We start from the raw sequence: 13621 nt of genomic DNA, 5'->3' as shown, positions 1-13621 counted from the left end.
TATTTGATTGGTTGACCATTCCCCTAATCACCAGAGTGGGAAAGAGGCTGATTTTGAACTTGGCAGTTCATCTTGGTATTGCACAGCAAGTGTCTATGCCTTGTAAACACCTTTTCAGTTAGGGTGCGCACTGCTGAACAATGTGTTCCTATAGTAATAATCCACCTGAACCTTTCATCTTGATACCTGTATAGCAGATTTTAAACTGTTTAGAGCTAATGAAGTGATACACTCACATAATGCTCTAGTATTTTTCAACATTTGGGGGAAGTTGGGATCCACATTCAGATCTGAACTTTGCAATCTGGGTCCATCTGCATTACCTCTGCGCTGAGGTTGGAAAAGACAGATGCTTGTGGCATACATTCTAGCCGCCAGAGCGACTAAGGCTTTCACATTATTGAGTAGCAATGAGTCCAGTTATAGAGGATATTTTTAGGAAAAGCCACACGGATGTAGATGCTTTATAGACTCTTTCTTCCCGATCCCAGGCAGAGCCAGTCTGTCTATCCGCTTCCGTCATGTGGATTTAGACAGCCGTATTCGTCAGCGCTCTCTGCTGGGGCTACTTTCTCCAGGTAAGTATGAGCTGTGTGAGACAAGACAGCAGCTCTGCTGGTCTCGCAGCTTGCGCCATACAAGCTTGCAGCAGACTGCAAACGTCCAGGGAGGGGCTGTCAAGCTTCCAGATGGCAGGAGCAGGGAAAGAATTTTGCTTTTAGTCAAGTCTTTCTAAAATCATAAAAACATTGAGTTTCCATGGAGAAGCCACAAAGATTTTATTTTTATACTTTTTTTATTGATTAAAACCAAATATAAAAAAAATCCCCCACTATCAATATTATAAAGATTGGATGAGGTCCAGTTTTTATATACAGTGTCACTGCAGCCACTCCAAACAGCTCCCTTACCTTGAACTGTAATCTTTACTAGAGATAGAAATGTTCCTTTCCTCAGTATAATGGACTGAGGTATGTTGTGCGGAGACTGACATGTTTTACTGGCTCTTGGTCAGGTTGTAAAGCTGGCGGAGAGTATGATCACTACCAGTGATTTTATTTGTCCCCATGACTGCAAAATTTGAACATCTGAGCCTTTTAAATTCCATTTGTCTCCTACTGCACTTCCCTGCATTCCAGTAGAAGGATGAGGAGTTGCTATGCTGCATCACTGGATTGTTGGAACTAACTCCTTGCTAACCCCTATTAAAGCCTCCCCACAAAACTTAAAAACCTAGGGTCAGGTACTTAGCGGGTATAGAACAGTGTAGTTCCATTGACTTCAGTGGATCTCTGCCAGTTTAGACCAGCTGAGGATCTGGCCGCTAGAACACAATAAAACTTACATACAGAGCAAGTTGCATTTTGTAACACAAGCCTAGGACATTGGAGTACTGCAATGTCCCTCTCTTCTCCATACGTTACCCTGGCAGATTTATGAACATGTCGGGCCCAACTCTGCCTTCATATACATGTGCACAGTGTCCACTGACTGCACAGGCATGCCTGTTAACACAATTTGCCCCTTAAGTGTGGATTTGTCCTACAATTACATAGCACTAGAGCGCTTACAAACATGTTTGGACAAAATTATGAAGAGTTCATTACAAACGCTTGCATTGTTCCTTCCGCCAACCGACAGCAAGCCCCTATGCTCCTGTTGGTCTCTTCAGCTAGAATAGATTAAGCCCCATGGGAGTTTATGTGCAAGCAACATTTGTTCGCATCTCCAGCTTTTGCTTCTGCTATGTGTTGTCATGATATGTAGGAGATAACATTCAAACTGTTGTTGAAGGCTTTCTTCAGGGACTTATCCCTGGAACAGTGGCAGGAAAATAGTCAGCCTATTACTTTAGTTTTCCACCATGCTGCCTGAGGCAACTTCTCCTGTCTGAGCATCTAAATAGACTATAAAATGATAGAGAGGAGTTTACAGTCCTCAATAGTTGCCCAAAAATCTCATCTTGCATGGTGTTGGCATTTTCACATATACTATAGAGTGGGACAAGTTTTGCAATACTGCAGACAAAAAAGAACACCTTGTCAGGAGGATCAAACTTCAGTGTGGCCAATGGATCAAATCAAAACATCTTTTTTTGTGTGTGACGAACATATCTCATGAACAGTTGTTTATCTCCCAGGGGAAATTCTTGCTCTCTCCAAGCTCCAGCCATAAAATGGCAAGTTTGGCAAAGCCTGGCTATAATCTCAAAAATCTATACAGAGCTAAGGAAGCTCGTAAGCTAGTAAAACCTCTTATGAACTCATTTCTGTGTTGGTGGAGAACGTGGCTAGGGCTGGGTGTACCTCCAAGGGTTGCAGTTTGATTTGTGCTGAGACTCATGCCTTTTCTGTTTTAAAAAAAAAAAAAAAAAAAAAAAAAAAAGGTATATGGGGGTCCTAATTCAAATCCAAATGTTGGTGTGGTTTTGGTTTTTGCTGTAACACTAACAAAAATAGTGTGACCACCGAGATCTGAAAATGCCTTTTTTTAAAAAAAAATAATAATAAAAGCTGCTGATCGCTGTAAGTCTAGATTACATTGCAAATTAATTTTTATTAAAAAAGACCCATGGAATGCTGTTCCAAATCTTTTCTGCTATCAGTTTGGCTACTATGTTATCCACTCATCCGCTGTCATCATGACAGAGGAATACTCAGCAAGGGATGTATTGATGGATGAAGCCAAAGAGAAGCATCAAAGACCCCAGGCAAAATGCACACCTCCCCTTTGTTTTCATTGATTCAGAAACTTTGTAAGTGTCATTCTTCAGGTGAAACCAAGTGAAGCACTGCTGCCTTTATTTAACTACTACTGCTAGAGCACCAGCAGGGATGGAAAAGTCCTGGGTTAGGCGTGGCAGATCTGCAGCACCTTGGCATCCCTACATGGACCCCTATTATTCTTTCAGGAAGAATGCTTTCCCTACAAAATTCAGAGATGCATAAGATAAGGGATGTATCTCAATGATTTGCTTTGTTTACTTCAGTTTAGCATTTGTTCTTGTGACTTAAAAACAACTCAAAGAGTGCCATCTAGTGAGAAAAGAGGTGTTCTCCATCTGCCAGATGTGACTACTGATAGAAAGAGCTGTACCCAGCCACCCCTTTTCCTGTTCATCTGGCAGTAATGTTCTGCAGACGGGTCTCTCTCCCATATCTGAATCCTCCTTTAAGAGCTGAATCCAGCCATTTATCGCGGGAAGGTTGTGCTACGCAGAAAGTCCCAGTGATCACTGACATGCCCTCTGTTGCAGGTTTACACATCCCCTGATGCTGAGCTCTGGAATGCACACCACTGGAATCCCTCATCCAGCCATAGTACCCCACTCTGGGAAGCAAGAAATGGATCATTACGACCGGAGCATGTAAGTCAGCAAGTCTTGAGACAAGGGTGAGACTATCAAAATGATCTCCTTAACTATTTAGTCTGAGTCTCAATTATTCCACTGTTTGTATGGGAGGGGACACTTAGGGTGGTAAAACCCTGTGGAGGCCACTTGTGGAACGTTTGCAACTCTGTCGATTCGACAAGCAAGGTTGGCAGCACTACACTGTTGCCCCATCAACTGAAAGGCGCCAACGTAATGATGGGCATGATCGTTAGAAGGGTCCGTGCCCTAGTTGCATAAAATACGCATTGGTCTACATTTGAGGTCAAGTGTTTTACTATTTAATATTTTCACGAGGAACAGTTTCTTCTGACTACTGTTCAGTTCAGATAGCGGAGATGCAAGAGCGCGATTGTTACTGACTGTTTTGTTTCTGTCAAGGAAACCCCAACCAGAACCAAAGAGAGAGAAGGAAGCCAAGAAGCCCACTATCAAGAAGCCCCTGAATGCTTTCATGTTGTATATGAAAGAAATGCGGGCAAAAGTCATTGCTGAGTGCACCCTGAAAGAAAGTGCAGCTATCAATCAGATTTTAGGAAGGAGGGTAAGACCACAGAACAGAACATATTGCTTGCTTCTAAGCAAAGCCATTCTCTTCTTCACAATCCCATAGAGAGAGAGAGAACTGATCAGCTACTTAACAACAAAACTATTACCTGTGAGGCTTTGTGGAAAATCAGTGTTTCTTTAAATGTGGTCTGTGTACTAGTGACTCCACAGAATAAAATGTTTAGATGAGCAAACAGTAGGAAGGATGGGGGTGTTCCTTAGAGGGATGAAGCCCATGGGAAGGTGTCTCCTCTACTAGTGCTTTTTAAATAACATTTTTAAACCACCAGGGTAGGTGCCTTTTATGTACTGTTACTTAAATGAACATTTACAAACCCCCTTTCAATGTATGAGGGCAGAGGGGTGGAAATACAAGATAGTTTACACATCACTGGTCTATCGGTAACAAACCACTCCGACACTGGGTCCTAATTTAAGGGGTATTATGACTAAGGCTGCGAGTTTGTCACGGAGGTCACAGATTCTGTGACTTGTGGAGCGGCCGGTGCGACTGGCTCTGGGTCCGCCCAGCAACTCAGGCAGCCCCTGGGCCAGTCAGACCAGCTCCGAGCACCGCTAGCTACATAGAGAGCCTTCACTTCCTTCCCTGGGGAAGCCAATTAGCCATACCACTGCAGATTCAAGGGTCAGCCTTGCATCACATACCAGTGTTTTCCTCAAGCAGGTAGCGAGCGGCTCACTTTTAAAAATGTGTACATTGTCCTTATGCCACTGTAAATACCCAGCATCCAATTACCCTGACGGAACTCAGCTGACACGAGTGTCACTACACCAGGGATAATGGAAGGAGAGCCCGTCTAGCCCTCACCTCGTTCTGGCAGCAAAGAGGGATGGTGATGAAATGCACTGAGGAGTCTCACAACTGACGCATCTTTTTGTTGCAGTGGCACGCACTGTCACGGGAGGAGCAGGCCAAGTACTATGAACTGGCCCGGAAGGAACGGCAGCTTCACATGCAGCTCTACCCAGGCTGGTCTGCTAGAGATAACTATGTGAGTGCTTAATGCAGCTAGGGACTAAAGACCCCATCTTGGCAGCATGTTTAGAAAGCTATAGTTGAACTTGAAAATGTCACCTGCCTTATTTAACAGCTGTCCCTGATACCGTATCTCCTGATAGCCATGGGGCGCACCAATGCACTCATACAGATAGGTGATAGAGGGGAGGGTATTCATATACCCGTAGACATAAGAATATATGTGTAAGCAGTATATTACATTTTGTCGTCTGGGGATTAATGTATACTTTTGGCAAGCATGTCACATTTCCCAACAGCTGCTAAATGAAGGAGGTTTGCTTACTTATTGTCTTAGAATAGAAGCTTAGAAGATCTAATAAAAATACCCAAGTTCAGATGAAAAATAAGTAGAAATCAAAGTTATTTTTAAATTACTTGAGTGGTCATTGGCAATATTAGTCCTACGGAAATATACTCCTACGATGTGTGGCCTTAGGCAGTCAATGGTTTTCCATCTATGGTCCATGGACAACAGAGGAGCATTTCATGGTGATCCACAGAATGGAACGTTTTGAGAACCACATCGTAGGTTAGGAAAGGAGTGGGTCTAGGAGGAAATCTCAGCCTCTGAATGACAGATCTGGAGAACTCCTGGCCTAAGACATTGATAAATGCAATGACTTCCACAGCACTCACTATGTGCTTGTTAGGCCCTTTTCCTGAATTCCTTAGGGGGATCAGCTTTATGATTCAGGAATAACCGAGAGAAAATCCTTCTCCTTTAATATGGCTACCTCCCCTGTGGAGATTTAATGGTTTAAAGACTTTATACTCATTTTTTATTATTTGTTGATGGTAGCACTTACTTTGCTGGTAAGATGGAGTGGTCCCTGCCTTAAAGAGCTTGCAGTCTAAAGACAGACCAACAGAGCAGTCGGCAGAGGTTAGGGGTAATAGGAAACACACTTTTTTCTTTCCTTTTACTTTATTGTGCTTGTCAGGAGATTTACTGTAGGTGGCAGTAGGTCTTCAAGAGTGCCTTAACTGTGGAAAGTATACACGCTTTATAGATGAACTCCCTTTCTGGTTAAGCAGTCTCTCACCTATCCTTATAGTACTCTATCATAATTTTAAAAACTATTTATTTAATCTAAAAAATTAGAAATATTCCTACTGAATGATGTGACATGTAACATCAATATCATTTTGCTCTGGGGCTGATGCTTCTCTCACTTAAGCCGGTTTTACACCTGAGTAACTCCACTGATGTCACAGGAATTGCTCCTGATTTACACCAGTGTGAAACTAGACAAAGTCCTTTTATAAGTTTGCCAGCTCTGGCCTAATGTACAGAAGCAGCTCTGTTGCCCAGAATCAGTCACTGCCCTAAAGTTACTGAAAATATCAGTGTCTGTATTTTCCGTTTCCTTAACTGTACAGAGTATAAAATATTCACAAGCTGATTCTGTTGTATTTCCCACCCATATATAACAATTAACCAGTAATGTTAATTAGCTATAAAGATACTGTAACAAGTGAAAGTTACTGAACTTTAATGAGCTTTGGGGAATTTCAAATGGGATCCTTATTGTTTCTTTACTCTAATTCCATTTACCATGGTTATATCCTCTCTTGGCCATTATTATAACACCTTTATCATCAGCTGAGTTGGTGGCCTTTGGACTTTTTCCAATATTGTTTGGCTTGCCATTCATTAGGAGAGAATTCCACAACAGTGGAGGTAATGATCTTCATTGTACAGATTCTAGTCCTGGCCTTAGGTTAGCAGCCTATCTGGGTGAACTTTCAATTCATTCATGATTCTGCTGTCATAAATAAGGGTATGAACCTACATCAAGGTAAGCACAATGTTGTCTGATCAGGGCTCATATGCTGCGTTTGCAGGATGATTGACTCCCTGATCTAATAGGTCTTTGCCCGACCCTGTGATTCTAAAGGGGTCGCAAACAAATGTTACGTTCACAGTGTTCAACTAAAACAAGAATATCCAAACATGGCAGCACCAGCGGTTGTACTGACAGCCTGGGGACTAAGCCTAACTCTTCCATGATTCTCCTGTCAGAGCAGGGATACCAGAGGCAGTCTTTGTATTTTAAATGACCATTTCAAACGAGCGTCCAGAATAAGGTTGCTGAATAGACCACCAAGAAATCTGCTCCGTAAACATCTCAGCTGTCACTGCTGGATTCAACACATGGCAGTGTCAGAGCAGCATTCCCCACTGGTTGTTGGCAATGTGAAGCATGATCTGAAGTAACCGATGGGGAAGGTCATGAAGCATACTGAATGTTGGGATTTCAAGTACCCATAGGCTATGTCTACACTTAGGGCGGCATGTAGAGTACATACACTGCAAAGCGGCCTAGCATGGGTATAAATAGCAGAGTAGCTGATAAGGCACTGCTTAGGTGAGTAGAGTAAAGACATCCTAAGGTTCCAGCGTATGTACCCAACATGGCTCTCTACACACCCAAGCCATGCCTTCATAGCAGTGTGGCATCCTGCCGCCTCCCCCTGCCAGAGACTTTCCCCGATGGGTGTAGCTACACTCTGCAATATGGACGCAGCCTGCAGCTATGCACACCCTACATGCCGTAACCACCAGTGTAGACAAAGCCATAGTCACACAAGCCACATGCTCAAATAAATTGGTTAGTCTCTAAGGTGCCACAAGTCCTCCTTTTCTTTTTGCGAATACAGACTAACACGGCTGCTACTCTGAAACAAGCCACATCTGAGTATCTCTGATATAGCCTAACTGCGCGCCAGTTCTCTGTATGTTTGGTCTCTTCTTGATTAGATTCCTAGAACAGCAGGATCCAGCAGCCTTGGTAGCAGTTCTGAATCAACTCATTAGACATTAGTGAAATGTCATTTGTTTTGTTCTGTCTAGAAATCTGATTAGGTTGTTCTATTTACAGAAGATGGGATTTTCAAAAATGCTCCCTGTTGGCCTAAACTCTGCTCCCATTGAAATCAAGGGGAGTTTTACCATCCACTTCAATGGGAACAGAGTTAGGTCATCCTTAGGTGGCAGGAGATAAATCTACTGGAATCAAGTAAGGGAGAAGTTTGAAACACAAAGGCTTATTTGAACTAGACCCTAAAGAATATTTTAAAGCAGACACATTAATCCTGATGTCCCTTTAGCACTATTTTCTTTGTGTTCTAAGTTGATTTTTTTTCCTCCTGACCATTCCAGGAATGTTTCTGTGACTACTAAGTTTCAAGTGAGTACATGCTTCCAGTAGCCAAGCCCCGGTGTAGAGTTTTCTGTCTGAAACAGTCCCATCACCTCTTTACTTTCTAATCTGTGGTGCATTTGAGAAGAGCCACTATAAAAATAAATCATTTCCCCCATTTTCTCTTAGCTGTACTGACCATTTACGAGGCAACCCCAGTAAGTGTGGTTTTATAGGCATAAGAGTGCTACACAAACATGAACATTCAGCTTTGCTTTTCTAGTCTTTATTTTGATCCTAGATAGAAATGCCTAACTAGTTAGCTTGGGACTTGACCCAAAGCCCATTGCAGTCAATGAGAGTCTTGCATTTTCTTTTAGCTGCTCCCTTCTCTCCGAGTGCTGATAAGATAAATGATCACACCACCACTGTGTTTATAGCCACTCTGTGGCTTCCCCAAAAGGCTGTTCTCCACGGGACGCCTCATTCCACAAGCCTGCACCTGTCTCTGCGGCGCTCCACCAACCTCAGCCAAGGATCTCCTGATTTTGCATGTAGCTCTTCAGGATTCTCAGTGGCATGTATTCCACTGGGATGGCTGCTAAACCAGTATCCGAAGCAGCAGTCAGCGGTGTTATGAGAGCCAGGGCAATACCAGCAGCCTCTAATACAGCAGGTTGCATCCCCACACGCACACCAGGATGGAGTGCTTCCTTTAACAAAATCTCCTCATTGTGTATTTCTCTCACCGAATCTTTTGTCCTCAAAAATGGGTGGGGGGAAGCTGCCATCTGTGCTCTGGAAACATTCTCTCACCCTACCTGCAATTCTCCAGTAACCCCATATCTTCTGCTGGCCATCCAGGCTCTAGCAGTCTGGTGATCAGATCATCCAAAGTTGTTTTGGGACAGGAGTGCCCAAAGCCAGGAAGCGGCTGCTTTGTGATTTTTCTCACTGTATCTACAACAAATGCTTTTCTGTCTTCCCAATTTTGTAACTCAAATGGGGAGGAGGAATCTGGGTCAACGCCCTTGGCATGTGCCTTGATATGAGACAGGAAATACAGTTACTCCCACACTGAAGAAAAGCTCACCGCGATTCGGAGCTTTCCACCTTCACTCAAACCACAAGAAGTCATATAAGTCGTCACAGGTCAAAGCCAGCACGGCAAACAGCCCTTTCATACAGGACAGATCTGCTCCAGCAGCTCTTGGGCACTTGTTAATAGAACTCACTGGGACACAAAGGGGGTTATTATGCATTCTGTGTCAGAGAAGCAAGTAGAGGATAAAAATGTGTTTCCTTATTAATGGGCAGAAGAAACGGAAGAATTGATAGGCAGGTCCAGAGCAGTGGAAGAAAGAATTGAAACACAAACCTGGCTATTTTTAAGAGTCCTTAACAACACTAATGTGGTCATGGCTGTTATTACCAAATATTGTACACTAAGAAGAGCATCTTCTCTTCATGATACGTCAGCAGCACAGAATACTGTCCATCCCATGGAAGCTCTTCTGCTCAGCCTTAACATAGGCTTCCTTTAGAGTGCACTGCTTTACTATCGTGAAGATAAAATATATTTTATTTTTACAAGTTTCTAAAATGCGCCTAGCACTGCGCAGAAACATAAAAAGGCATGGTCCCTTCTGCAAAAGATTTTAGTTTCATTTTCTGTGTGATGCAGTGAGGTGACAAGCAATAGGAAGGGAAGCTGTGAGGAATGACCAGAGTTATGGTAAAAAGATCACACTGTGCCTCAGTTGGGCATGGGCATATTTTGGTCTAAAAAAAAAAAAAAAAAGGGCCAGACTTACTGCTGGTGTAAATCACTGGGAGGAGCTAAAGAGTGTTGATCAGTAGTTTAGACCCAACGCTAATGTGAATAGAACTATCAGTATGTAAAACAATTCCAGTGAAAACACGGGGGAAGGGGGAGGCAAGGATTCAATTGAAATATCGCCGTATGGTGTTGGCAACCCAGATAAGAGAGGTAGTTTGAAGAAAATACTAAACAACACAGTAGATTATTAACACAGGCAACATATGAATTTATCTTGACCATATTCTCGAACATCTACATACTGAGAGAAAGAAGATACCTCTTAGGGTTGTTTAACCAGCCAGTTGCCATTTTGCAGAATCAGTTTTGGCACACCGGGAGGCAACAAGAAGGGATTTGCTGATTAACCATTAGTGACTTAAGGATGGGACTAGTACCGTATTGTCAATCAAGTAACAGTGCATTACTTTGCTCTTTGGATCTCATTTATACCCAGCTTTGCCAACCCCAAGCAGTCAAGAGTCATACCTTAAAAACAAAACAACCCCCACACACGCACAACCCACTCCTGATATTTTGAAAGTAATACATTTGGGGTTCTTTTTATTTGCCTTCTGCTGTTTGAGCTTTTAAGGTTCATGATTTCAAGCTTCTCCCTGCAACCATGAGGGCCATTTTTGTCTGCTGAGATTCTCTCATACCATAATTCTATGAGCTGGGACTTTAAAAACAACCATTGTCAGACTTGTAGTAAAGTCTAGGGCATTGACAACACTGTTTAACTTCTATGCATGTATTGGATTTATTTAGAGATCAGTTACTATTTTAAAACTTTACCATTTTTACTATTTTAATACTTTGCTCTTCAGTCTTCAGGCTCTTCAGCCCGTGAACACACTCAGTTATACTCAGGGCCCCTGGAATTCTGCGGCACTTCAGGGCCAGTTTCTGCGGCAAGGGTAAGAGAATTCTGCAGCGAATGTTAGTCAACTCTGCAGCAGTGAGAACGTATAGCTGTCTGCCACTCTGTACCCACCGACTCCAGTGTTAGCTGCAGAATTCCAGGAGCCCTGAGCTTTTCACACTTCCATGGCCATGGAATCGCTCACTGGCTATGGAATTTATTTAATCCTTTCACTACACTTCAGAGTACAGTGTGGGCTAAATATTGCTTTAAAGTCAATGCCCAGTATGTCATTGGACATTGTTCTGTTACAGAACATAACAGAACAGAGACAGACAAGAAGAAATTGCAACAAATGAACGATGTGTTTTTTCCATTGAGGTATTGAAAAAGTTCAGTCTAGGACCAGCCCAGTAGTGCTGGTATCTTTACTCCTGATATTCCAGCTAATGTTCTTGAAGGTGAGCATTCAAAACTATCCAGCGACTTATACCCATAAGTCAAGCCTGGGCCACCGTGGCAGCTGGCATCAGACACTCATTGACAAGCAACACTGAATGGAGTGCCCTGGATTTAAAATGCCAGCATTATTTCGCTCAGATGGAGTTTAGTCCAAAGGAGGAGGGGTTACAGCTGTGTTTTAACCAGCTGCTTCAGTGCAGCTGAATTTATAATGTGGATGTGATCGTAGACTAGAGTTACATAACATGCTTTGACCTTACCCACAATTATCAGGGACGCAGTGTTAGCACCTTGCTAACACTAAACATGTTTGAGCACAGTAAAAGCTAGAGTGTGGAGAGGGCCTCAGTGGTCTCCAAACTCTTAATCACTTTTCTTAAATTATATGTAAATCTTATGCACCATCTTTGCAGCCTGTTGTGGAATAATCAAAGTGCTTATGATATTGGATTCCAGGACTTAGGAAAATATATTCCAGAAAATAGATTTGTGGAATGTGAAAAACAGGCCCTAGATAGTTGAGCAAAAGCTTTTTTTTGTAGTTATTTTAAAAAACACTGGCTATGGTTTCACTCAAGGGGACCAGAATGTGTAGATGGAAAAGCGGGTGCTCGTATAAACAAACTGTTCGGCCATGTCACCCGCATCAATTTCCATTCCATGTGCCTAGCACTGAGCCTTGGAATGGAAAAAAAATCCAACCACCACTTCTCTGTTTTTCCGGTTAAGATCAAGTGTTTTGTTGGTCTAACTGGGGGTCATATTCTCCTGTGACTGGAGTCTATGATTTGCCACACTGGGGCATTTCCTTCTTTAACTACTTGACAATGATTTATCTAGAGTGACAAAGTGGGTGCGGTAATGTCTTTTATGGGACCAACTTCTGTAGGTGAGAGAGGCAAACTTTAGAGCTTACAGAGAGCTCTTCCTCTGGTCTGGGAAAGGTACTTAGAGTGTCACAGCTAATTATTTATCTATAACTAGCATCCTCAGAACTGATGTAACTGCTCATCCCCTCTCATTTTAGTGACTCCCTCATGACAGTTAAGGAAGGCCCAGCCTCTCTATAGAATGTGCTACCTATGTTTGTGATATCCCTTCCTATCGGTTTACTCATGTCTTTAGGCACATTCCTCCAAGAGGAGCTTCAGGAAGAGGAAATTCCATCTCCAAGTTTCCTGCTGCACAAGAGGAGCACAAAGCTTCTATGCTCTTTCAGGCCCCTCCCTACTGCAAGGCCGGGCCATGACGGTGACTCTCTGCTGCACAGGGGCCCAAAGCAGGAGGCACCTTATAGCTTCCTTCCCTCCCCTGGCACTTTCAGAGATCATCAAGGCACAATCTGGCCCTACATCCCCAGAACTGTCTGTCTATACACCATATATATTACTGTATGTGGAGAGAGATTGATCTGCTGTTTGGTGAATTCTGAAAAATTGTGTGTTGCATCCTGTAACTTCCAGTGTATGCTGAAATACTTGTCCTAAATTGTTACCAGTGTGTTCCCTTTCCATGAGGGCTTGCGCTGTATCTTTTTGTCTCTCCATCTGTGTTGAGTTGGCATTTATATAGATAAAAAGCAGTGTTTCGTTCCTGCAAAGATTCAGCTGGCCTCTTGGCAGCTACCTTGTGGAAGATCCCTAAGCCTGCTTAGTCTGATTTGTGGAATAAATCACTGGTTTTGGTCTGTGCTTTCATTTGGGAATATGGCTGGCAAAGGAAAGCCCACTCTGTGCTGCCTCGGCACTTCTCTCACTGAAGGGGAGACAAAGTATAACAGTTGTTGTTCATGAATCTGTGTCTCTTCCTTTGTATTTAAAAATATGGTATTATTTCATAGTAGAGTTTGCTGTCCCTAATTGTCAAGAAGGTTGTTCAAAATGAACATCAAAGAGTAGATAATCTCTGGAAACTGTGAAGACAGATAGCTCTAAACCAGACAGAAAATGAAGCAGTGGTTTCTCCCATGACTTGCTAAACTGTATCTTAACCATGACTGATGGGAAGTACTGTACATATATCTCAAACGCTAGGAAGGGTTGGTTTTACCAGCAACCTTTTGCAGAAGTTATCAACCATAGCTTTGGGAAGAAAAAAAACCACACACACACACACACACCTTTAATTCCTAGTGTGTGGATTACTGATGGGCAAAGGCCAATCAGATGACACAGAAAGCTGTCTGGTTCTGTACAAGGCCCCTCGTTGCATCATCTGTGATGACTGAAATGACAGAGGGAGATGTACATATCAGACTGGGCAGGTCATGTTGGGAGGTTTGAGTTTGCTACTGCCTCTGAGCTAATGGACCTGGTTATTTTTGGGTTTTTTTTAGTTTAAGCATGAGAGACTC

At 42.8% G+C, this 13621-nt stretch overlaps 2 protein-coding genes across 17 annotated transcripts in view; one reads left to right on the top strand and one right to left on the bottom strand.

Moving 5' to 3' along the window:
- VDAC1 (voltage dependent anion channel 1) overlaps positions 1–13621 on the bottom strand; it is a 352647-nt gene that overhangs the window by 255741 nt on the left and 83285 nt on the right. The gene's annotated exons all lie outside the window — the stretch shown is intronic.
- TCF7 (transcription factor 7) overlaps positions 1–13621 on the top strand; it is a 126223-nt gene that overhangs the window by 101865 nt on the left and 10737 nt on the right. For 8 of the 16 annotated variants that reach the window (XR_012160218.2, XM_073355565.2, XM_073355570.2 and 5 more), the window contains exons 6-10: positions 492–578; positions 3257–3367; positions 3773–3935; positions 4846–4953; positions 10772–10861. Coding sequence is in view for 15 of the 16 variants with exons in the window: in XM_073355565.2 (XP_073211666.1) it covers positions 492–578; positions 3257–3367; positions 3773–3935; positions 4846–4953; positions 10772–10861 (559 nt within the window). In the remaining variant the exon portion in view is untranslated. Of the gene's footprint in view, positions 1–491; positions 579–3256; positions 3368–3772; positions 3936–4845; positions 4954–10771; positions 10862–12393; positions 12725–13621 lie in introns of those variants that run through there. The other 8 variants (XM_073355567.2, XM_073355573.2, XM_073355577.2 and 5 more) reach the window with 4 other exon arrangements.

This window comes from Lepidochelys kempii, chromosome 8, assembly GCF_965140285.1.
Source record: "Lepidochelys kempii isolate rLepKem1 chromosome 8, rLepKem1.hap1, whole genome shotgun sequence".
In the NCBI taxonomy this organism is placed as follows: Eukaryota; Metazoa; Chordata; order Testudines; family Cheloniidae; genus Lepidochelys; species Lepidochelys kempii.
The sequence above is the reverse complement of the archived record's forward strand: the minus strand, read 5'-3'. Positions and strand labels throughout refer to the sequence as shown.